The 26033-nt window shown below is 45.0% G+C and overlaps 1 protein-coding gene across 2 annotated transcripts in view; it reads left to right on the forward strand.

The window, feature by feature from the left end:
- ABCA5 (ATP binding cassette subfamily A member 5) overlaps window positions 1-26033 on the forward strand; it is a 1006180-nt gene that overhangs the window by 751534 nt on the left and 228613 nt on the right. For both annotated transcript variants that reach the window (XM_069199839.1, XM_069199840.1), the window contains exons 27-28: window positions 9614-9688; window positions 19786-19877. In XM_069199839.1, the coding sequence (XP_069055940.1) occupies window positions 9614-9688; window positions 19786-19877 (167 nt within the window). The remainder of the gene's footprint in view (window positions 1-9613; window positions 9689-19785; window positions 19878-26033) is intronic.

Below are 26033 nucleotides of genomic sequence, written 5' to 3' on the forward strand. Positions count from 1 at the left end.
TCTCAGTAGCCAATCTTCCTCTGAGGGCTATTTAGGGTCTCTACTCTGGGCTATTCCTCAGATAACGAATGCAAGAGCTCACCAGAATTCCTCTGCACTTCCCTCTTCGACTTTTGCCAAGGATCGACTGCTGACTGCTCCAGGACGCCTGCAAAACCGCAACAAAGTAGCAAGATGACTACCAGCAACATTGTAGCGCCTCATCCTGACGGCTTTCTCGACTGTTTCTAGGTGGTGGATGCTCTGGGAGCTGTCTGCTTTCACCCTGCACTGGAAGCCAAGAAGAAATCTCCCGTGGGTCGACGGAATCTTCCACCTGCTAACGCAGGCACCAAACTTCTGCATCACCGGTCCTCTGGGTCCCCTCTCATCCTGACGAGCATGGTCCCTGGAACACAGGAGCTGGGTCCAAGTGTCTCCCACAGTCCAGTGGCCCTTCTATCCAAATTTGGTGGAGGTAAGTCCTTGACTCCCCACGCCAGACAGTAATCCTGTGTACTGCATGATCTGCAGCTGCTCGGGCTTCTGTGCACTTTTCCAAGACTTCTTTTGTGCACAGCCTAGCCTGGATCCCCAGCACTCCGTCCTGCATTGCCCAACTTACTGAGTTGGACTCCGACGTTGTGGGACCCTCCTTTGTGACTCTGAGTCGACCGCTGTCCTCAGATTTTCTAAGTGCCTGTTCCGGTACTTCTACGGGTGCTGCCTGCTTCTGTGGGGGCTCTCTGTCTCCTCCTCCAAGGGGCGACCTCCTGGTCCTTCCTGGGCCCCAGCAGCACCCAAAATCCTCAACCATGACTCTTGCAGCTAGCAAGGCTTGTTTGCTGTATTTCTGCATGGAAACAACTCTGCACCCTCCAGCACGCCGTGGGACATCTTCTGACCAAAGGAGAAGTTCCTGGCACCTTCTGTTGTTGTAGAATCTTTGGCTTCTTCCACCCGGAGGCAGCCCTTTTGCACCTTCATCTGGGGTTTAGTGGGCTCTTCCCCCCCCCCCCTGGACACTTGCGTGACTCTTGGACTTGGTCCTCTTCCTTTAAAGGTCCTCAGGTTCAGTGTTTTGCTGGCAGTTGTTCTTGCAGAATCCCCTATCTCGACTATACTGTCTTTCTGGGGTAGCAGGGTAACTTTACTCCTTCTTTTCAGGGTCTTGGGGTGGGGTATCTTGAACACCCTTAGTTGTTTCTCACAGTCCCAGCGACCCTCTACAACCTACCATAGGCCTGGGGTCCATTCGTGGTTCACATTCCACTTTTGGAGTATATGGTTTGTGTTGCCCCTAGGCCTATTTCTGCCTGTTGCATCCTATTGTGATTCTATTGTTTGCACTACTTTTCTAACTGTTACTTACCTGATTTTGGTTTGTGTACATATCATTTGTGTATATTACTTACCTCCTAAGTGAGGGTATCCTCTGAGATACTTTTGGCTCATTGTCACTAAAATAAAGTACCTTTATTTTTAGTAACTCTGAGTATTGTGTTTTCTTGTGATATAGTGCTATATGATATAAGTGGTATAGTAGGAGCTGTGCATGTCTCCTAGTTCAGCCTAAGCTGCTCAGCTATAGCTACCTCTATCAGCCTAAGCTGCTAGAAACACCTCTATTCTACTAACAAGGGATAACTGGACCTGGCACAAGGTGTAAGTACCACAAGGTAACCACTATAAGCCAAGCCAGCCTCCTAGAAGGAGCGTAAACACTGGCATCACAATCAGAAGACATGCATGGCTATGCTCCTCTGGTTTTAAACCAGAAAGTCAACAGGCTGTCCTTAACATGCCTTTTGATAAAAAGCACCTCTTTGGTCCAGAAGTGGACACACCTATTGAAAAACTGAGAAAGGATTCAGATACTGCGAAAGCAATGGGCGCTTTGTACACCACCCCATATAGAGGTTCATTTCGCAGGCCACAGTTTTGAGGAGGTTTTAAACCACAATCCTCAGAGGCTTCCACCTCCCAAACAAAGCAACCACAACAAACCCAGTATCAACGAGGTGGGTTTAGAGGATCCTATAGAGGTCAATACTTTAGAAATAGAGGTAAATTCCAAACCTCTAAACAAGCATCAACACAATTTAAACAGTTACTTCCTTCCCTCCCTTCCACTCCACACATCTCCTGTTGGGGGGGACTACAGCAGTTCCACTCTCATTGGCAAAATATCACCACAGCCAACTCGGTATTATCAATTATCCACAATGGCTATTGCCTAGCATTGATAACCACCCCTCCAAACATTCCGCCAAGATATCACAAGTTGTCCTCCGAACATACAGTTCCGTTACAAGAGGTACAATCTCTACTGTTCAAACAAGCAATAGAATTAGTTCCACAGACCCAACAAGGAACAGGAGTATACTCACTTTACTTCCTAATTCCCCCAAAAGATGGCACCCTCAGGCCCATATTAGACCTCAGGCCCCTCAATCTATACATCTTGTCAGAGCATTTTCACATGGTAACTCTGCAAGATGTTAATCCATTATTGCAAAAACAAGATTTTATGACTGCTCTAGACCTCAAAGGTGCCTATTTCCACATAACAATCCACCAAGCTCACAGAAAATACCTCAGGTTTGTCGTAGCAGGAAAACACTACCAGTTCAAAGTGTTGCCATTTAGCATAACAACAGCTCCAAGGGTGTTCACCAAGTGTCTAGCAGTAGTAGTGGCATACTTAAGAAGACAACACATCCAGGTCTTTCCATATCTAGACAATTGGCTAATAAAATTAAGCAATCCTATACAATGCCAAAAACATAATCATTATGTAATAGAAACTGCACACACTAGGGTTTTCTATAAACTACCAAAAGTCACACCTTCAACCAGCACAAGTACAACCGTATCTAGGTGCTATCCTAAATACTGAACTAGCTCTAGTGTATCCAAATATACAAAGGATACAAAGTTTCCAAAAATTAATACCACCCATACAGCCAAAACAACAATACACTGTAAGATTTATCATGACAAATCTAAGAATGATGACATCTTGCATAGCAATAGTCCCACATGCAAGTTTAAACATGAGGCCCTTACAACACAACAATGGTCACAAGCATACGGTCAACTTCAAGATCTAGTGTTGATGGACTGCAAAACACATATGTCCCTTCATTGGTGGAATTGCAGCAATTTAATGAAGGGGCAGTCGTTTCAAGACCCTGTGCCTCAGACCATAATTACAACAGATGCATCAATGATTGGTTGGGGAGCTCACCTAAACAATCAGACCATTCAAGGGCAATGGGATGTCAAACAGAAACAGCCACACATAAACCACTTAGAATTATTAGCTGTGTTCCTTGCCCTAAAAGCATTTCAACCTCTTCTCAAACAGAAGAATGTTCTCATAAAAACAGACAACATGACAACCATGTATTATTTCAACAAACAAGGAGGGACACATTCATCTCAGCTGTCCCTTGTAGCCCGAAAAATTTGGAAATGGGCGATTCATAATCAAATTCATCTACTAGCACAATACATTCCAGGAATAGACAATCAGTTGGCAGATCTCCTCAGCAGAAATCCCCAATAGACACACGAATGGGAGATTCACTTCAAAGTACTTCAAAAGTACTTTCAAAGGTGGGGAACACCAGACATAGATCTATTCGCAACAAGCGAAAACACAAAATGCCAAAACTTTGCATCCAGACACCCGCATCCCCTATCCAAGGGCAATGCTGTATGGATCAATTGGTCAGGGATATTTGCTTACGCTTTTCCCCCTCTCCTACTCTTCCATTTCTAGTCAACAAATTGCGTCAAACGTCACTCAACATGATACTCATAGCACCCAACATGGGCACCCCAGCCTTGGTACACAACACTATTAGAACTATCTCTAGTACCTCACTCCAAATTCCCAAACAGACCAGATTTGTTAACACAAAACAAAGGTCGAATCAGGCATCCAAACCCCAAAGCTCTCAATCTAGCGACTTGGCTCCTGAAGTCATAGAATTTGGTTATTTAAATCTTCCATCTGAATGTATGGAAGTAACTAAACAAGCACGAAAACCTACTACTAGACAATGCTACCCAAACAAGGGGAAAGATTTGTCTACTATTGTCAGTGTAAGACCATAGATCCACCTACAGCATCTATACAAGATATTGCATGCTATTTACTTCATTTACAGAAATCAAGTTTGCTTTTTCATCCATAAAAATACACCTTACTGCAATATCTTACAAACTATTCAACATACTTCTCTATTCAGAGTTCCTGTTATCAAAGCCTACATGGAAGGATTAAAAAGCATCATTCCACCCAGAACACCACCTGTTCCATCGTGGAATTTAAATATTGTACTTACAAGACTCAGGGGACCACTTTTGAACCCATACACTCTTGCCAAATTCAGTTTTTAACATGGAAGGTTGCCTTCCTTGTGGCTATTACTTCCTTAGGAAGAGTTAGTGAAATACAAGCATTCACTCTTGAAGAACCTTTTTTCCAAGTGCACAAACTTAAGGTTGTACTAAGAACAAATTCAAAATTTCTACCAAACGTAGTATCTCCTTTTTGCATCAATTAAACAGTGGAATTGCCATTCTTCTTTTCACAGCCAGATTATGTGGCAGAAAGAGCTCTTCATACCCTGGATCTCAGAAGAGCTCTTATGTACTACATAGACAGAACTAAATAATTTAGGAAAACAAAACAACTTTTTGTTGCTTTCCAACAACAACAAACAGGCAATCCTATATCAAAACAAAGTATAGCAAGATGGATTGTTAGATGTGTACAAACATGTTATATTAACTCAAAAAGACAATTTTGATCACTCCTAAAGCACGTTCTACAAGCAAGAAGGGTGCAACAATGGCTTTATTAGGAAACATACCAATGGTTGACATATGTAAAGCAGCTACATGGTCAACCCCTCATACGTGTAGAAAACACTACTGTGTTGATGTATTCTCCCAACAACAAGCCACTGTATGCCAAGCTGTATTAAAGATATTATTCCAAACAACTTCAATTCCTACACGCTAGCCACCGCTTTTTGGGAGGAGTAAATGCTTTGTAGTCTATGCATAGCATGTGTATCTGCAGCTACACATGTCATTGAACGGAAAATGTCACTTACCCATTGTACATCTGTTCGTGGCATGTAGTGCTGCAGATTCACATGCACCCTCCCTCCTCCCCGGAAGCCTGTAGTCATTTAAGTTACTAATATTTGTACATATGTATATACATTTACATTTGCATGGACATCTCTTTTATTTTCCATACTCTATCACTCCTTTCTTCAACTTCTGCGGGAAAACAATCTAACAATGGAGTCGATGTCCATGCACAGTCAAACCGAGAGGAGGAGTCACTCGATCCCGTGAATCCGAAAAGACTTCTTTAAAGAAAAACAACTTGTAACACTCCGAGCCCAGCACTAGATGTCGGAAGGGATATACATAGCATGTGAATCTGCAGCACTACATGCCACGAACAGATGTACACTGGGTAAGTGACATTTTCCATGTAATATATTTATATTGATATGTATATGTGTGTGTGTGTGTACATTTTTTCCTTTTCCTCCATGGGGAAAACATTTTTTCGTGGGGAGAAAATGCTTACTGTACTCCCCCACCAAGTCTTTAGATAATTTGTTACACTTCCCAACCTAGGCCTCTTACAAATTTGTGGGTGCTCCCAATCTTCCATATGTAACCTCACTGTTATGCCCTCTTCCCAAACCATGCATGAGATTTACTGCTACCGATTTAGGTTTAAGGCAGGGAGTCTCCTATGCTTTGAAACCTAGTGAGGCGCAGACAGCTAAACAAGCCTTCTTGCCAGAGTACCTTCTCCCTGCAAATTTAAAGGGTGCTTGGAAGCCCGTATTGGCTTTAATTGATGGACTCACTTGAAGCTTCCTGATGACATGCATTTATTCTTTTTGAGAGGTATTGTAAGTGAGCTGCCAGCTGAGCTGTGAAACGTGTGCTTTTAAAAGACAGTTATAAAAAATAAACGCACTACGTACAGTCTGGGTATTACTAAAATCTATATTTCTGAAATAACTTGGACCTTTATTCCTATTTTGTAGCAGCCAAACTTATACTGTATTGCAAAGTTAAACTAATGACGTACATGTTCTCTCACAGACTGGGACCTTGTAACACTAAACATGCACAAGTCACTGTTCTCTACTTCTCCAACCAAAACTTAATTCTGTGGCTCTCTTGTGCTGTGCATTAACTAATAGAGGTTTCATAAATAATGTACGAAAGTGCATTTGCCACTGATTAACATAACTTGCATTTAGTTTTCGTTTAACAGTGCATTATTTTAGATGTAGTTACAAGAAGGCAAAAGACCAGCAAAAGTTACAGAATGGTTTGTTTTTTTAACCACGCACCCAGGCTCAATACCTCCCTCCCCCACTGCACCCACTATCACAGTTCCCATACTTTTTTAATGCACTTCGACCACAGGTCTGGCGAGTATACTTAGGTTTGTCATCCCACAACATAATAAGATAAAAGGCTGTAACACTGGATTTGATACATTTGGAGTGCATTCAAACAGTATCAGGATGCAGAACAGGGCCGTAGCCAGCAGTGTATGTTTAGTGGTCATGGTCCCTTAGTAATGACTACACAATGGAAAAGACGTTCTAGCACTAGTTATAGATACAAATTTACAGGCTATTATTGGATCCTTCTTCAAGGGAAGGATGATTTGTACAGGGAGTGCAGAATTATTAGGCAAATTAGTATTTTGACCACATCATCCTCTTTATGCATGTTGTCTTACTCCAAGCTGTATAGGCTCGAAAGCCTACTACCAATTAAGCATATTAGGTGATGTGCATCTCTGTAATGAGAAGGGGTGTGGTCTAATGACATCAACACCCTATATCAGGTGTGCATAATTATTAGGCAACTTCCTTTCCTTTGGCAAAATGGGTCAAAAGAAGGACTTGACAGGCTCAGAAAAGTCAAAAATAGTGAGATATCTTGCAGAGGGATGCAGCACTCTTAAAATTGCAAAGCTTCTGAAGCGTGATCATCGAACAATCAAGCGTTTCATTCAAAATAGTCAACAGGGTCGCAAGAAGCGTGTGGAAAAACCAAGGCGCAAAATAACTGCCCATGAACTGAGAAAAGTCAAGCGTGCAGCTGCCACGATGCCACTTGCCACCAGTTTGGCCATATTTCAGAGCTGCAACATCACTGGAGTGCCCAAAAGCACAAGGTGTGCAATACTCAGAGACATGGCCAAGGTAAGAAAGGCTGAAAGACGACCACCACTGAACAAGACACACAAGCTGAAACGTCAAGACTGGGCCAAGAAATATCTCAAGACTGATTTTTCTAAGGTTTTATGAACTGATGAAATGAGAGTGAGTCTTGATGGGCCAGATGGATGGGCCCGTGGCTGGATTGGTAAAGGGCAGAGAGCTCCAGTCCGACTCAGACGCCAGCAAGGTGGAGGTGGAGTACTGGTTTGGGCTGGTATCATCAAAGATGAGCTTGTGGGGCCTTTTCGGGTTGAGGATGGAGTCAAGCTCAACTCCCAGTCCTACTGCCAGTTCCTGGAAGACACCTTCTTCAAGCAGTGGTACAGGAAGAAGTCTGCATCCTTCAAGAAAAACATGGTTTTCATGCAGGACAATGCTCCATCACACGCGTCCAAGTACTCCACAGCGTGGCTGGCAAGAAAGGGTATAAAAGAAGGAAATCTAATGACATGGCCTCCTTGTTCACCTGATCTGAACCCCATTGAGAACCTGTGGTCCATCATCAAATGTGAGATTTACAAGGAGGGAAAACAGTACACCTCTCTGAACAGTGTCTGGGAGGCTGTGGTTGCTGCTGCACGCAATGTTGATGGTGAACAGATCAAAACACTGACAGAATCCATGGATGGCAGGCTTTTGAGTGTCCTTGCAAAGAAAGGTGGCTATATTGGTCACTGATTTGTTTTTGTTTTGTTTTTGAATGTCAGAAATGTATATTTGTGAATGTTGAGATGTTATATTGGTTTCACTGGTAATAATAAATAATTGAAATGGGTATATATTTTTTTTTTGTTAAGTTGCCTAATAATTATGCACAGTAATAGTCACCTGCACACACAGATATCCCCCTAACATAGCTAAAACTAAAAACAAACTAAAAACTACTTCCAAAAATATTCAGCTTTGATATTAATGAGTTTTTTGGGTTCATTGAGAACATGGTTGTTGTTCAATAATAAAATTAATCCTCAAAAATACAACTTGCCTAATAATTCTGCACTCCCTGTACACAGCCGATAACATTGATACAAACTGGATAAGATTAAAAGAAATAAGCTTATAGAAGCAAGGGGAGGGTCTCTTCTCGAAGAAGGGCAGAGTCGAACTGGGAAACCAAGGTAGCCCTGACAAACTTTGTCAGACCAGCCCTTGTATGATGCATAGCGAGTGACCCTAACCACTACAAGGGAGGTTTGGGGGGAGTGGGTTCTCCCTCAAGAAAATGTGGGGAAAAAATGACAAAAATGGTGCATTGTCCAACATTTTTTTCATTATATATTCAGTTTTATTAGCTTTTAATGCATAGTAAACAATGTCCTTACAGTGCACCAGGATATGAAAATCTTTGTTGAGGCACTTCAGTGATTCCCTCGGAAGCCTTTTGATGGATACAATATTGTGAAAAAGATGTTTCTAAGGACTATAGTGGTCATAATTCATTCTTTGGTGAGTGAATGAGAAAATGCAGCTAGAGCTCACTACATATCGGTTCTTGATGGTAGGCTGTTGCCATAAAGTTCAAATCTGTGTGACCAAAATCTTTGTCCAGTTCCGAAAGGGGACTCTAGGTAGCACTGTGGTTACCTTTAACTGAGTGTGCTAGTACAAACCAGCGCAGTGCTTCTTATTATAACAAATGCACTGTTCCCAGTGCAGGTACAAACTAGTATCTGCAATGGGAACACTTCTTTAGTGAAAGGTAGACCAGTTTTTTCAAGCTTCTTCTCTACATTTCACTGTTGGTGGCATTCTTTGCCTTCCTTTAAATGGGAGGGCCTGGATCCCTCTAAATGTAATATGTGACTGCCCCGCCTTTGGACAGATGGCTGGAGGGTCCTGCTTGGGACCCCTCTTTCTCACTCTTACTCATGCCTATTGGACACCCTGAGTGGGCACACCGACTGTGCAGCACCTCCTATGTGGCACACAGTCAGTGTGTGTCCAGACATTGTTTCTTGCCTCTTCGCCAAGTTTGTAATCCTGCACAGGGCCAAAGTCAAAGGGCTCCCCCATTTTCATTTTCATGTGGCCAGGCGCCCACACAAAGAGGGCAAAACTCCTTTGTTAGCGCACCAGCATACATTATGCTGCAGAACCATCAATACTACTAAGTGGTTGCGCACACATCTGCAAACCCTTCTGTATTACCAAAGAGCTCCTGGTCACAAAAAGGTGAAAACGCCTTTTGAACCCCCACATACTTTGTATATGGTCCCAGCTCTTCTCTTTAAAATCAATCACTAACTCACTCAGCATAAAGTATTTGATGAAGAACTTTAAAAAGGAAAGTGTATTGGGAAAATACAGTGTTTCTAAGCAGAATTATTCTTGCACATCTACAGATATCATGGAAAGGTTCGCAAAACCATGAGAACCATTCCAGTCCCTGGAGCAGACTCTTCATTGCTGTGATATCGGTAAGGGTGGCTACACTTCTCTAGAAAATGTACAAGGTACTCCTGTTGTTTAGTGCTAATCACTAGTTGCATGCCATAAATCTCAATTATTTCTTGGTTTTCTTCAGCTTTTCTTGCTTTGTTAACACACCATGAAAGAGTACAAGTTAATATTATAAGTTAATAGTCTTTTTTCAATGCCGATGTGTGTCATTTCTGTCATATCAAATGTTTAGTTTCGGTAGGCATGTGTTTTGCAAAATCTGACCTAGGATACAGTATGGAAACGTACAGTTTGTACTTGTAGCATCATTATGAGTATGTGAAATATAAAAGGGCACTTATTTCATTTTATTGTGTACAGCTATTTACATGCCCGATTTTATTTTAGCAACACACTTGTACCTGTCTTTAACAAGCACAGGCTCCCCACTTGTTTTTAAGTAGGCCCCTGGGTTGGCCAGGTCCCGAGGGCAGTGTTTTGTTTGTAATAGAGGGGGCCTACTGGCACCCCCAAAACTCTGGGAACCACCACCTCCCCGGGGCGATTAAATATGTGTGCACCGGAGACCACCACCTCCCTGTTGTGAAATGCTTTTGTAATGTGGGGGCCCGATGGCCTCCCCCACAGCCCCGAGGACCACCACCTCCCCGGGGCGATATATTCACAGATGTGCGGGGAGCCATACGTCCCCCATGCCCCAGAGACCACCACTGTCAAACAGGTCCCGCTGCCAAAAAGCAGAGTTTTCATCTCTGTTCCCTAGACACAGACAGACCTACTCATAGACCCACTCACACTCATGCACTCACTCACAGACCCACTGACACCCTCATGCACCCACTTACAGACCTGCAGACACTGACACGCCCACTAAGACACTTATGCATGCGCTCCGACACTCAGATAGAGACTCTTACAGCCACCTCATCCCCAGATACACCCTCTTACACCTATTCTCATACACAGAGAGATAGGCTGCGGCCCACTCCCGCCACACACAGCCTTAAGGGCCATGTGCAGAGTAGGTTTGGGTGGTTGGTCACAGGAACTGGCTTCAGGCCAGTCCTTGTGGGCAACCCCTGCAGCGCATGGGCGAAGGCCGTACACAGTGAAAGGTTGGGTGCCTTTAGGGGGTTGGCCACAGGCCCTGTGGCCAACCACTAGAGTGCACGGTCAAGGGCCGTGTGTGGCGGTGGTTGAATTATTGTATAGTAATGAAAATTACTATATGTTAAAAAACATAGAAATTTACTGCAAAAAAACTGAAGGTTACAAGGAGGTTATAGTTAGGAAATTGAATTTTGAAAAAAACATAGCAATTCACTGAGAAAGCCAAAGGTTACAGGGATGTTATAGTTCGGCTCTCATTTTAAACATACCAAACCATACAAATTCACAAGTTATAGTTAGAGTTATCTCAAGTAATTATAACTCATGCCCTAAAATCAATGTAATATTTGGAGTAAACCTTTGGACCAAAAAACTGTGTGCAGTGGGGGTGTGACTAATAGTTACCTTAGGGCACCTCCTCCTGGTTCCTTCGCATGGAGAATCACCAAGGCTGCTGCCCAGTGTCTTGAGGCTCCTCTCTTCAATCCGTGCGCCTCTGGTAAGTTCCAGCCAGGCAGAGACTGCATTTGAGCGGTGCTCACAGCATCAAAGGACAGCTCACCATGTGCTGTTGGGAACTGCAGCGCCCGGCCACAGTATTGTCCCCCAGCCTTTAATGCAGCATCCGCTCTTCAGTCTGTGACGTTCCACCCGCCATGGGCATCGCAGTTGGAGGAGGGTCTCCGCTCTGTCAGTAATCATGACTCTCAGCAGGGAGAGGGTGCCACTGCACTTCTTTCTCCTTGGTTGTGTGTCACGGCCCACCTTGCTGAAGGGACGAAGGAGGGGCGTATTTGAAGGACACACACTGTTCTTTTCGAAAGAATCCTGAGCGCTCATCACACACATTCTGGAAACCAGGGAAGGCGCCTTCAGGTGCTATGTGGAAATAGGCAGAGAGCAGTCCCCCCCACCCCAACTCCAGGACAGCCCACTGTGGCAATTTAGGGAGGTTTGAAAGCGCTTATTATGCGCTGTGCTCACATGAGAACACTCAGGTACCCTAAGTAAGGTAATAGGCAGCAGGCCAGCACATCAGGCGGGTGGCTATGTAGCAGACCATTCGGCAGCCCAACGATTAGCAGCCCACTGGCCAGCATAGAAGAGCCTGTAGGCTAGGTGGCGGTTTCTCCTAGTGGCACCGCAGTCCCTGGGGGAACTCAAAGTCAGGGGGCAGCTGGCAGCAGAGCAATAAGCAGGGAGGCATTCTAGATGAGTGCTTTGTGCCACCCAGCAGGCAGCAGGGCAACAAAAGAAGAGCAGTCCAAATGAGTCCTTTGTACAGTCGAGCAGTCCTTCTGGCAGAGGGTCAGTCCCAGTTCAAAAAGTGCTCTGCCATCATAGGGCAAGAGCATGTGTACTTATAGTCCAGGTGCCCAGCTTCTAGAAGGTGGGGGAAGGTTCCAGCCAGATCTGACCAGTTCCAAGAATTTTTCTACTCCCCTTCTCTGGCTCCAGACATCATTTGGGGGTAGACAATCCCTTTTTGTGAGGGCAGAACACAGCCTTTTCAAGTGTAAAGTGTGCCTCACCTCCCTTTCTTCCAGCCCAGGAAAACCCTCAGTATGTAGATGAATGCAGATGTAACCCTGTCACACCTAACCCTGCCTGATGTATGGCTGTCTGAAGAGTATGCACAAAGTGGAGCTGTCACTATGCCCCAGACGTGGATTGGAGTCAGGCTGCAAAGCACCAGAGTTATAAGCACAGAGCAGTGCCCACTTTCTAAAAGTGGAATTTCTAAAATAGTAATGTAAAATCCACCTACACCAGTAAGCAGGGTTTCTCTCTACCATTCCAAACATGTCCATACTACTCTTCACAGATCATAAATTACCACTCAGACATATGTAAAGGAATTCCCAAAGCAAACATATTAGAGAAGCAGCTAAAAGACTTGAGAGGGACTACATATCCCAAGCTGCTTTGAGGCCCCAGGAGGCGCCCATTTTTACCTGCACCCACTTGACACAACGGAGCGCTATAAAGCGCGTGGGGGCTCCTTGCTGCGCGGGACGCGCTAAAAGACTTGAGAGGGACTACATATCCCAAGCTGCTTTGAGGCCCCAGGTGGCGGCCATTTTCACCTGCACCTGCACCCACTTGACACCAACAAGCGCTATAAAGCGCGTGGGGACACCTCGCTGCGTGGGACGCACTAAAAGACTTGAGAGGGACTACATATCCCAAGCTGCTTTGAGGCCCCAGGAGGCGGCCATTTTCACCTGCACCCACTTGACACCAACGAGTGCTATAAAGTGTGTGGGGGCACCTCGCTGCGCGGGATGCGCTAAAAGACTTGAGAGGGACTACATATCCCAAGCTGCTTTGAGGCCCCAGGAGGCGCCCATTTTCACCTGCACCCACTTGACACCAACGAGTGCTATAAAGTGTGTGGGGACACCTCGCTGCGTGGGACGCACTAAAAGACTTGAGAGGGACTACATATCCCAAGCTGCTTTGAGGCCCCAGGAGGCGCCCATTTTCACCTGCACCCACTTGACACCAACAAGCGTTATGAAGCACGTGGGGGCACCTCGCTGCGCAGGACGTGCGCGGGCATAGCCCGGGCCAAGGGCGGGCTCGTCCACGCCCATCGGAGCCCGGAAGAGGCTGGGCTGGGCCACCCCCCTAACATTGACTATTCAAGTAGGCATCATTGATTTTAGCTCTATGCGCTATTGCCAATACTGTGCCATCCCGTAGGTTGCACCATTATACTGATACTCTATAGAACGTTTTATCACCAATAACCATCCCAGATGGGTAAAAGGAAAGCAATAGAGGCTGGGGCAGGGGCAGTGCTAAAAGCTAAGCTGAAAAGACACAAGCATGCAGCTAGTAACTGCGTTATGGACAGAATTGACTCTCTTTTGGGTGAACGCAAGGACATTTTAACTACTCCTCAGGGAAATAATTCTAACGGCACTGGGGGGGAGCCCTCCCCAATCAATAGGAGGGCTGGCCCAAAGAAAATTGCTGAAATCTTCGTGAAACGCGGGCAACAAGACACAACCACTACAGGACAGGGAGAGGGCAGGAATGTTATCACCCACACTGCTCCATCTCTAGTAAAGGAGTTACCACTGGACTCTAACGATTTCATTCAGTGTAGCAACCGCTTTAACCCTCTAATTAACACCCCAGAATCACATGACGACATCGACCCAGGTATCAGGGTGGATGGGCTAGCACCCGCAAGCACATACTCAACTCACATTAACCCACAGCACATTCAATGCATACAAGATTTAAAAAAGGAAGTACTAGAACTTAAGCTCATGGTTAACTCCTTAATTACAGTAGTAAAACAGTTAACTCTTGCAGATGACACAACCACCATGGACCTTACCCAGAGCCCAACCCTACCAGGCCCCATGACGAATCTGCCCTTTCTTTCAGCACCCAGCCGTGATGGCCTCGTCCCAGTTGGTGCTAAGACTAAGAACTTACTCCAGCCTCCTTTGCACAACAGTTTAGGCACAGGAAACACACTAGACGACCATCACAAAATCCCCAAACTCATGAGCAATACTGCCCCAAAATACTCTGCACAGCCTGCCAATAATTGGTCTCAATCAGGCAATGTAGTTCTAATGGTCAACGTCCCTAAATTAAACACATCGACACATAAGGAAGGGGCAGACTCTATTAAAAACAAGGCAATCCATTGGATTCACCATGTAAGAGGCTGTCGCTCTGTAATACGCAAGGACATAATCAATGTAGCAAGATAGCCAGACCCGGGAACACGTTTTGACATTTTAAAACTGACACTCAAGGACGGGACCATGGTGGACAATTTGGTGGCCCTAGATGCAAGAACAAGCCCACCTGCACATTCGCGCATCCAGTTCAAATACCCTAGGCCACCTATGCACTACGGGGATCATCCGAGCTACTGCCCAGCAAAAAATGTATCCACCCTTGGTGAGAACGATTGACTTAAAGCTTCATCCAAAACCTATGCTGAAATACCACGCAGCCAACTAATATCAATCACCCCCAGGTCTGCTGCAATCCCTAACACTGCCAGTGCAAGTATTCTCTCTCCCATTCACGATATATTCCCCAAGACCTTTGACAGTTCACTGTGCAAATATGACAATACTGCATCTTTCATCTTGCAGGAATACTAGCCCCCAAATCAAGAACCGATAGCTAGGCCTGCAAGCACTTCCCCCACCAGGGCCAGGCCAGCTCCACTAGAGGAACATCACCACTCACCCCAGGTCTCACTGACCAATATGGGTAATGATCCACTTCTTCCGACTCAACCACACCTGCCAAATCAACCTCTGGCAGCTAATCATGCAAATACCAGGCATCTAGACAGGATAGCTCCACCCCTCACTGGGGTACGACTTGTCTCATGGAACGTGGCAGGTTTTAAATATATCCTCCCTCTTCCATCCTTCACCTCTTTTATTGATGAACATGACATATGTCTTCTTCAAGAGACATGGTCAACGGATCCACTTTTTCGAACAGGCTATTCAAACTTCCATATCCCTGCCATGCCTAGTACTAGAGGCAGGCCTTCAGGGGGCTTGACCGTTTGGATCAGAACATCACTTAACTTTCATATATTACAGCTACCCACCGACTCTCCCGACCTGTTAGGTCTTCGTTTATCATTTGGGCCTGACACTGTTGTGAACATTTTCAATATCTACACCCGAAGGGTCAGGGGGGGTCAAGTCTCCAAAACCCTTTGTGACCTGGCAGCCCTTTTGCAAAACTGCCCCGCCATCATAAAACCATTGTGGCAGGTGACTTTAATTTCACATTCGAACCTCTAGACTGGGATGATCTCAGGTCCACAGACGAGGAGGATCGAGCTTGGTCTATCCCCGCCCTGTCCATTCCACCCATCAAGAGATGGACGCAGGTTGCTGTCCAAGTTAAGTCACTGACCATGGAATTTGGGCTCAGGGCGTTAAATGGCAGTACCAAATCAGACACCAAAGCCCATCACACATTCAACAAAACCAACCACACCAGCAGAATCGACTACTGTCTATTCGACATACAATTATGGCCTCTAGTCATCGATATGACGATTGTTGAAAGAACTGAAAGTGATCATAATCCTCTCTCTGTTCACACGTTAGCTTTGGGCGACCTCTCGCCCATGATTAACTCCTCAGTAGCAGCACCAGAGGGTATCAGCCTGGCTCACGACAAACGACACCTAAAGTGGGACAAGATTGTGGCTCGGCCCACACTCATCAACGCAGCTAATAACACCCTAAAGACTACATTAATGAACCTAGAGGTGGGTCCGGCAATCCCCTATAAGGAAATAAGTTTAATCCACACCTCATGCTTCAGGGATATCGCAGCCCACTTCTTAGTATCCCCAGCCCATGATGGCAAGAGACCCATAGGTAGGCACCGCTGGTTCAATAAAATGTGTCGGTCCCTAAATAAGCGCTTAATCCAAGCTATTAAACCCAAGGATGCCACTGCCATCCGCCTCGCTAGAAAGTCCTACAAGTCAGCCATACGCAAAGCCAAGCATGACCAAGATGACAAGTGGTGGACAGCACTTAGTGACGCTGTCCGCAAGAGGAACTGTAGTCTGTTCTGGTCCCTGGCCGCGCGAGGCCCAAAAAGCAGTGGATTGGACCTTACAACCAACATTGCCCCGAAGGACTGGGTAGATCATTTTAGCAGGCTGTACTCCCATGACCATGATAGCCCCACTCCTGTCCGCATGGACCCCTGCCTAAATACTTCTTTAGCACCCACCACTGAAGTACCCCAGTTGTTCTCTCAAAGTGACATAACTTACACCCTAGGCACCATAAAACGCGGCAGGGCGTCTGGCTTGGATGGTGTCCCAGCAGACCTGTTCTCAACCGACATAGCATCCTGGTCAAGATACCTCACCATCATAGTGAACACTATAGCATCTGGGGCGCCTATCCCAGAGTCCTGGAAAGGGGCTATTGTTATCCCAGTCTTTAAAAAGGGCAACAGATCACTTCCCTGCAACTATAGACCAATTAGTCTAATTGACTGTGTGCAAAAAAGTCTTCTGCCACTGCCTCTTGGGAAAGATCGAAGACTGAATGACCGAACATGATATCCTTAGTCCCCTCCAAGCTGGTTTCCGGGAGAAAATATCTACCACTGATCAAGCCCTCAGGTTCCTATTTCTATACTGGAAAACAGTGCTTATTGCAAAGGGAGCCTTTATGTAGCTTTTGTGAATCTAAAGTCTGCTTTTGACCTAGTACTTCGCAACAAGCTATGGGACACTCTGTCCCGAATCGGAATCCCGGAGCATATCCTAGCAATATTGATACGGCTCCACGAGGACAACTACGCACGAGTTAGGTGTGCAGCAAGGGTGTGTCCTCGCCCCGACCCTCTTCTCTCTGTATATCAATGAAATCGTCCCTTCCCTGCTTAGAGTGGAGGCTCACGCACCATCAATTGGCACAAAAAAATCCCTGTCTTGCTCTTTGCAGATGATACTCTCTTGATATCCAAGACCCCTAGTGGACTAAAGAAACTTCTAACGTGTTTTGAGAAATTCTGCTCAACGCGGGGACTTCCCCATAGAACTTTTTAGAGGGAAGTTTACACTGGAGGGCACCACACTTGAGAAGGTGGGCATTTTTAGCTACCTGGGTATAACATTGACTGACAAAATGTCTTGGAAATCACACATAGTTAAGCAAGCCTTAAAACTAAAGCAAACAACAGGGGTACTATGAAAAAGCTTTCACCTCTCACACACAAAACCAATTCGCCCAGCAATACAGATATACGGAGCCCAGGCTGTGACCTCAGCTCTTTATGGGGCCGAACTATGGGGTTATGCTAAAATCCAAGACATAACCATCGCAGAGAACAACTTCCTGAGAAACCTTGTGTCCCTTCCACCAAGCACTCCACTGTTCCCCCTTTTTAAGGATCTTGTCATAAAACGCATCGGTCATAAAGCCTGCCTACGCCCTCTGCTGTACTGACGGCGTCTCTGGACTACTCCAGAGCTTGAAACCTTTACTGAAGCCATGCAGGTCATTTTAAAAGCTGATCATCTTCACAGAATCCCCTGGCTAAGATACATCAAGGGGTCATTCTACTAACTCGGGCTCAGTGAACTCTGGAATTCACCAACCACCTCTGTCTTTCCCTCGAAAAGCGAATTAAAGAAACTATATTGGAAAATGGCAGATCACGAAGCTATAGGGGCTGCACTTCACACTACATTATCCTGTGACTTTGTTAACTTAAAAGAGACATCCAAGTATGAGGCTTTTTGGGACATAATCACGGTCCCAAGGGAAAGGAAACTGTACTTACAGCTCTGCATTGGAACATTACCATGAAGACTTTTCACCAGCCACTGGTCACACAATGAATCAACCGCCTGTCCAGCCTGCAAAGCCCCCGTCGAGAATCTCCCTCATGTCCTTTTTGTCTGCCCCTCGTACACCGCCTCACGTAGGAAATGGCTGGCCCCGGCATGTAGACTGCTGGGCGTCCGCAGCTCTGAAATAGCCCTGCGGATCCTCAGATCAGACACTAGGCCAACGCTAGTGATCACCATTGCCAAGTTCCTCGGAGCTAGCTGGTTTGTCAGAGGGAAATTCTTATCTGTTTAATGATTCCAACTAGACTGTCCCATCGCACTGTGTGAGTGTATTTTATCTTTATTCCATTTTTATCATTTTATGTATTGTTATATTTATTACCTTGTGTATTTATTTGTATTTATTGCTGCTATGCGCTTTTATGGCTCTTGTAGCCGAAATAAAGTTTCTTTGACTTCACTTGACTTGAGAAGCAGCACTCACAGCAGTGAAAAACAAAATAGCTGTTTGTCACTATGGGGACACGTAACACATAAAAATGCATGTCCCACCTTTTACAAACACAGCACCCTGCCTATAGGGCTATCTAGGGCCTAACTTAGGGATGACTTAGGGGTATTCAAAAGCGAGTAGCTTGACTTGTCAAGTCAGTATGGCTGAGAACTGCGCTTACAGGCACTGCAGTAGCAGGCCTGAGACAAGTTTGAAAGGCTACTTCTGTGGGTGGCGCAATCTGCGCTGCAGGCCCACTAGTAGTATTTAATTTACAGGCCCTGTGTATATGGGATACCACTTTACAAGGGTCTTAAAGGTAAATTAAATAAGCCAACAGGCGTAAGCCAATTATGCCAAGTTTTAGGGGAGAACATACATACACTTTAGAGCTGATTAACAGAGGTAAAGTGCCTAAAGTCCTAAAGCCAACAAAAAGAGGGTCACAAAAATAGGAGAAAGGCAAAACATTTGAGGATACCTCTGCAGAAAGGTCCATTTCCAACATGTAGCATGTCACCATTTGGTAGGTGAGGACGTGTGCTTCTTAAAGAAGATGCTTTACATGTTCTTTATTTGCATAGGTAACAGATAGGTTAACCTGGCCCCTCACCACGGAAATGCACCTGCAATTGTTTAATATATGTTTTGGGGGAGTGTGTCCTGTATTGCAACTTCTGCCTGTCCATCCCTTTTTGGATATATGCGCTTGAGACATGTACTATGGCCTCAGACACTCATCATGGTCACAGACACCCAATGTCAGCAAAAGATCCTAGCGATGAACTTCTCTGCCTGGAATCTGTGAGATATATAATAAATAGCCTTAGAACAAACTGGAAATTCTAAACTTCTGAACTCCATAATATCTTGCTTTTCTGGTCCGATATGTAATGTAGGATGTACTATTGCACCAACTAAAGCCTCTCCTTTTGTTATTCCCATTCCCAGAAAATACATACCATTTTACACTACTTGTTTACATTTGCAACCTTTAAGTGTATTCATTTTGTGATGTCATTTGATGGCAAAGCCTCCCAGCACACTTGTGACATTGCCTCTGCTCATCTTGAACCAACCCTGCTCCCCAACCAAATACACATTCTTTTTCTCTCGCCCACTCTCTTAGTCTCTTACCTCCACCCCTTTGTGACCATCCATTTACTTCTCTCTTTCATCAGCCTTATTTGCAGTGTTTATTGTTGCTGTTCCTCCTGCGCTATTTGGAGATGAAGAATAATGGAAGAGCTACTAGGGTTGACCCTTTGTTCAGGTAAGTGAATTATCTATCTCCTACTCTGTCCTCCCCAAATCTCTCTCACCAACTCAATCCATTCCACTCAGGATGCCATGACAGGATCAGCATCATCTACTGACATGCACTAATGTTTTAGATGCCCTGACCCCAGTTAGCCATGGCCTCAAAGTGTCTTATTTCTATAGGTGTAGGGATCAATCACCTGGCACCCAATACTCCCCAGATGCCTGCAGTGATATGAACTCTTGGAGACTGTAAGCTTAGTGACGGCAGCCATGGCTGTCTACAACAGGTCAAAAACCTGTCTTCAACCAGTTGGGACAATGCTTGGTGCCTGGTATTTCTAATCTCCCACCGATGTGTGTTGACTAAATGTCTGTCATGGGATTATCTCTGATACCAGTAACATTAGAATATGTCTGTGTGTTTGGTGGGGAATGGAAGCGGGGGTGTTCCCCAAACACCTTTTTTTCAAAATATTTTTAAATGCCTATAAAAAGGCATTAATCAATTTTGTTTATTAAAAAAAAAAATTAAATAAATCCACTTAGCCAAAACTTAGTATAGTGTATTTGGCTGCAATCATAGTTGAAGAAGATTGAAGTAGACCTTTTTTAAGTTTCAATTATTTGTATTAACGTTTGTAAATATACACCCTGAAGCTGGCACATCAACTTTAAAAGGGAAGTAAACAGTGAAATCCACCACCCACACTAACCCACGGCCTCTGTGACTTCCTGACCCAAATCAGATTAACGTGTCTTTAGTCCTCTTTTTCGAGTAATTCCTTATTGGATGCCCCAATCCAATAAACCTGAAACTGACGTATTTCAGTGCAAGAGGTAATCGCCTACCTCAGGCATACCTAAGATAACTATATTGGTGCATTTATCTATTTCACTCATGTTTATCTGAGCTAAATTTGACAGAACCTCATTCCAAAATTTCGGACATATCGATAAAATATGAAGGTGTGCCTGACATTGTCTTCAGCGTTAATCTGATTTTGTATTGTCCAAATCGTGATCTTTCAAAGCACCTTCCTTCCCTGTGCATTGTTTGTTAAGTTGTTCCTTCTCATGTATATGTCTTCCCATTGTTTGGTGTTGAGAGTAATAAATAAATCCTGCACCCATTGTTTTTTTGTATGCAAGGGGTGATTGGGATGGTGCATGAATTAAGAGCCAGGTAGGTCTTGGATATATATATCTTGAAAACAAGGTGGTTGGGGTGGTCGTTTTTCAAAGATTATTGAGGGTACTAGTGTCTCTCCTTTATTGGAATTTGCAAAGACAACATCTAATTTACAGATCATGATACTGCTCTTTTTCAGGTTGGTTGCAGCTGGCCTTGACGTTTTCAAAGTAACCAATTTCTCTATTATCACATAGTTCGCGTAGTCTGAAGTAAGTAGGGAAAATCAGAATTTAAAAATCAATAAGTCACGGTGATGGGAAAGTGGTTACCTCAATGACTAAGCATGTGTCTGCCCTTTAAAGTCCTAAAAAGAATCAGTGGCAAATCATCAGGGTCTACAAGTAAACCTAATCTGCTGATAGTGTGTATTTCATTAAAAACATTTTTATGCTCCCACCTAGGAGTAATCAGTATTTTTGAAAACAGGAAATATGCTTCTAAGTCACATCTCAGACTCAAATGTATAGTTAAAGAAAACACATATGACCTGGAAGAAGCATATATGAAGTTTAAACAAAGATGAAAGAGGCACAACAAGCTTTCTCCAGTGTACCCCTGTGATGTAGATATCTCACTGGTGCTTCAGTTTTGTGATTGTTTACTGTTTCAATTGAACCGAACCCGAATGCATGTTGCACTAGCAGTGATCATGACTTGTCAACATGTGCCTGTAGTGTAACCATCATACCGTACAACAATTATCACACAATTGTGATACTCCTCACACTCACATCCATCGTCTTTTTGTATGCCAAAGAAGCTAGAATTCTCATCCAAGTCTTATGGCCTCATGGGATCCAGGTGTTCATCTGAATATGAAAGCCAGGCTCAGTATAACATGTCTTGCTAGGAACGTTATAAAGTCCTAGTCCGTTTTGTAAGGTACTTACTTTCCCTGTGGTATGCCTACCTGTTTCCATGGTACCGAAGATGTGGAGAACGGTACACAGTTCCGGAGGTGGTGGTACAGGATGCATTCCAGGTCATTTGACCCACGTAGCCGTAAAGATGTCACGCATCGTACCTTCAAGCAGGTGCTAGACTAGATTTGTGTATCTTGTATGCTTATATTGAATAAGTATAAGGCTTGTACATAAGACTCAAAAGACAAAGATTACAGTAGCTATGGTGACTAAATCAATTGTCGTATGGATTCATAAAAAAGGAGACCTATACAGAATCAGTTGGATTCACAGGATTGTCCCAGAGGTTTATTTGTAAATATGAAGGGAGAAAGTGAACAGTTTCGAAACAATGGTTTATTGATCATTTTCTCCATCACTTATATGTATTTTTAAAAAAAAATCTTAATTATGGTATTCAAATTATCTTACAGTCAGGTGGTACTCTGAAGAGTCATCACAGGCTGATCTGGTTTTTAACTGAAAAACCCATCTTAAGTGTGATTCCATGTAGTGGTGAACATGTGATTAACCCTTCAAGTTTAAAAGTAGTTCATAGCCCTTAGAAATGGACTCACTCCTTACTGAAGACCTTGAGTCAAAACAGAAAAGATCTTCAGCAAAGAGCACCTGTGTGGCTTGTTGGACATTGCAACGCTAGCCCAATGAGGGGCACAGCTCAATGATGAAGCATGCCACCTTTTGGTGGTGAGGGCCTGTTCTTCTTAAAGAAGATCCTTCACATGTTCTCTATTTGCCTAAGTAACAGATCGAGTGTACTGCACCCTGACCACAGAACTGCACCTGCAGCTGTTTAATATATGTTTAGGCAGAGTGTGTCCTGGACCACATCATCTTCCTATCCTTCCTTTTTGGACATAAACGCTTGAGACTTCTCGCATGGCCTCAGACGCTCATCGTGGTCACTGACACCTCAATGTCAGCAAAAGATCCTATCTGATAGAGACTTCTAGTTGCAAATTCCTTACCTTTGAATTTTCCCGTGGTGACAGACTGGATCCGGAGATTTTTTTGACTAGTACCCCTGTGCACCATTGAGTGACTTTGATCGGCGACGCATCCGTCATTGGTGTCCTCCGCGCTGGATATGATGTTGCAGTTCCTGTATAGGTGCCACCGCGGTGTGCTGACATCATTTCTTTTCTTTCCGCATGACCAAGAGCTGAACCGAAGAGAGCTACCCCCTCACTCACTTTTTGACTGCTTTTTTCGACTTTTTTAAAATATGTTTTTGTGTATTCTACTATTGTTGCATGGAGGAATGTCATCTAGAAAGACCTGTGGATCCTGTCATCGGGTGATGTCAAAGACAGACCCACATCTCATGTATCTTTTCTGCCTGGAACACAACCACAACCTGAAGTTGTGCTCTGAGTGTCAGGCCATGCATCTGAAGGCTTTGGGGGAGTGGTCCCTAAAGCTGATGGCGGCCAGACACTGGACTCCACACAAGTCGAGATCTTGGTCGAAAGGAAGGACCCAGGGTTGGATGCAGCTCTTCCATAGTCGTGGTCACACTCCAAGTCCTCAGGGTGATCAGGTAAGTCGAGGTACAAGAAGAAGTTTAAGAAATCAGCGTGTTTTTCAACATCTCCTCGTCAGTCAGCCGACAAGATGAATGCAAGACAACGTTTTAGGCCTTGATCTGCAAAGCCTGTGCCGACTACCCACCTCCTTGAGTTTTTGGGAGCCGGAACTACCTCTGCCTAATTCAGAGAGTTTTATGATGCTTTGTGCCTATTTCTGGAGCGCCTTTGGACCTGACAGAGTCAGAAGGAGCCCCTTCAGGTTCAGCACCAGCTGTCTCGGCCTTGACGCTGAGGGGCACCCAAGGTAGTGCCGTCCTTGCCCACGGGCGGTGCCATACCCATTGTAATCCCCAAAAGATTGCTGTTTTCTATGCCAGCAGGAGCCTTGCCTCTTAGGTCAGATCCTGAGCCCTTTCCCTATGTGTTAGGTTTCAGAGATGAATTGGAGGGGTCGCTACACCCTTTAGAATATCAGCTCCACGAATAACGTATGGACTGTCATACAGACTTGGGTGAAGCCAACGGACTGGATACTTCCGCAGATATTAGCATGCAGTTATTGCCATGCTTTATTTCCCTACTGTGGCTACGGAGGAGGGAGCTTCTTACTTCATGGTGGTGAGGCGGGCGGCTAAGGTCCTGCACCTTGCGTTGCCCTCAGTGACCGTCAGGACTAATCTCCTGACAGAGATGCTACAACTGGGAGCTTCCACCTCACATTTAATGAGGCCCTCACAGACGTCCTACTGGGTATCTGGTTCAAACTTAGCACAGGGCCTCCTGGGAACAGGACAATTGCCCACTGCCATTGCCCCGCTCTGGGTGACCCAAGTTTCTTGATGCAACACCCACCCCTGAGAGCTTGGTTTTCAAAGTCTGTACCTCCAATGGCACATTCCCTTCTGCTCCCATGGATAAGGAATCCAAAAAGTTGGACTCACATGGGAAGAAGATGTTTTCTTATGCCTGCTGTGCATTGTGTTCCATGAACACCGCATGCCTTTTTGCCTGTTATTCTCACATGTTCTGGGATACGGTTGTGCAAGTGCTGCCACAGGTCCTGAAGGAGGCCCAAACTGTACTTTCTTAGACTGTTGCTGATGGAAGAAAGGCTGCAAAGTTCACAATCCATTGCAGACTGGACACAGCCAAGTTGCTGGACAGAGATGTTTCATTGCAAGTGGCCCTGAGGCGCAACGCCTGGTTGAGGATGCCTAGCTTTTCAGGGGATGCTCAAGCTTCCTTGATGGACATGCCCATTGATGGCACCCATCTCTTTGGAGATAACATCTAAAAATACCAATAGGTGGTTTTTACGGGATGTGGTGCTCACCTTTCAATTAGGTAAGTATAAACTCTACAAATACCCTTAGTCTAATCCGACGGAGCTAAAGCTAAGGAAAAACCCCCAACCAAAACTTAGCAATTATAACATCTATGGATGTTATCCTCAAATATATTCACTATGCACTCGTCATATTCTTAAATTCAATAATAAGTTGTCTCTCAGTAAGTAATCCAGAGTCCTCAGTTCAATCAAATGCAATCCAACATTTGGCATATACTCTTCTTTATTCTTCTTAAAAGATTTCGTTCCAATTTTGTTCCGGCCAAGCCAACACGTGTTTCGTCTGGGGATTACCCCTCAACTTCTTTAGGGCTCTCTATAACAACAAAAAAATTGTTTGTTGCTATAGAAAGCCCTGAAGAAGTCGAGGGGTAATCCCCAGACGAAACTCTTTGGAGATAAGGCAGACTTGGAGCTCGAGCGCTTCAAGAATTCTCAGGCTATGGCCAGGTCCTTGGGCATCACAACGGCCAACGTTCCCCCAACCCCTGTCTACCTTTAGCCCCTTTCGTGGCTATGGAAGGGGCTTCGAACTGCGTCCATTCCCGGCCTGCCACAGGGCCTTGCATGCTTGCCAGCCTTTGCGTGACTGAGGGTGCCGGATCCACCGACCTCGTGTATCAGGTAGCTAGTGGTCTGGACATTCCTCTGCCCCACCCCATATCACCTTTGCAGGAGCCTCTAAACCTCCCTAGTCTGACTCTCCCCCACCAAGGGCCAGTTGGGGGCATGATTCGCCTTCACCTGCTCTGCTGGCAATATATCACGTCAGAGATTGAAGATAGTCCGAAAGGGCTACTCCCTCTTCTTCAAGACTACCCCTCCATCCATGCTACCATCCTACGATCGGATGACAGAGGATTACTTGTCCCTTTTTCCATGAGGAAGTTACGGTTTTCTTGGCCAAAGGAGCCATAGAGAGGGGTCTTGTGCCAGAAGTTGATTGTAGTTGCTATTCCCGCTACTTTTTGGTCCCCAAAAAAGACAAGGGCCTCCACCGTATCTTAGACCTTCGGTCCCTCAATCTCTTCCTCAAGAAGGAGAAGTTCAAGATGCTCACTCTGGCTCAGGTTCTATTTACTATGGACCCAGGAGACAGGATGATAGCGTTGGACTTGCAGGAGGCTTAATTCCATATTCCTGTCCTGCCTGCCCACAGACGTTACTTGCGGTG

This window comes from Pleurodeles waltl, chromosome 7 (genome assembly GCF_031143425.1).
Source record: "Pleurodeles waltl isolate 20211129_DDA chromosome 7, aPleWal1.hap1.20221129, whole genome shotgun sequence".
Lineage (NCBI taxonomy): Eukaryota > Metazoa > Chordata > Amphibia > Caudata > Salamandridae > Pleurodeles > Pleurodeles waltl.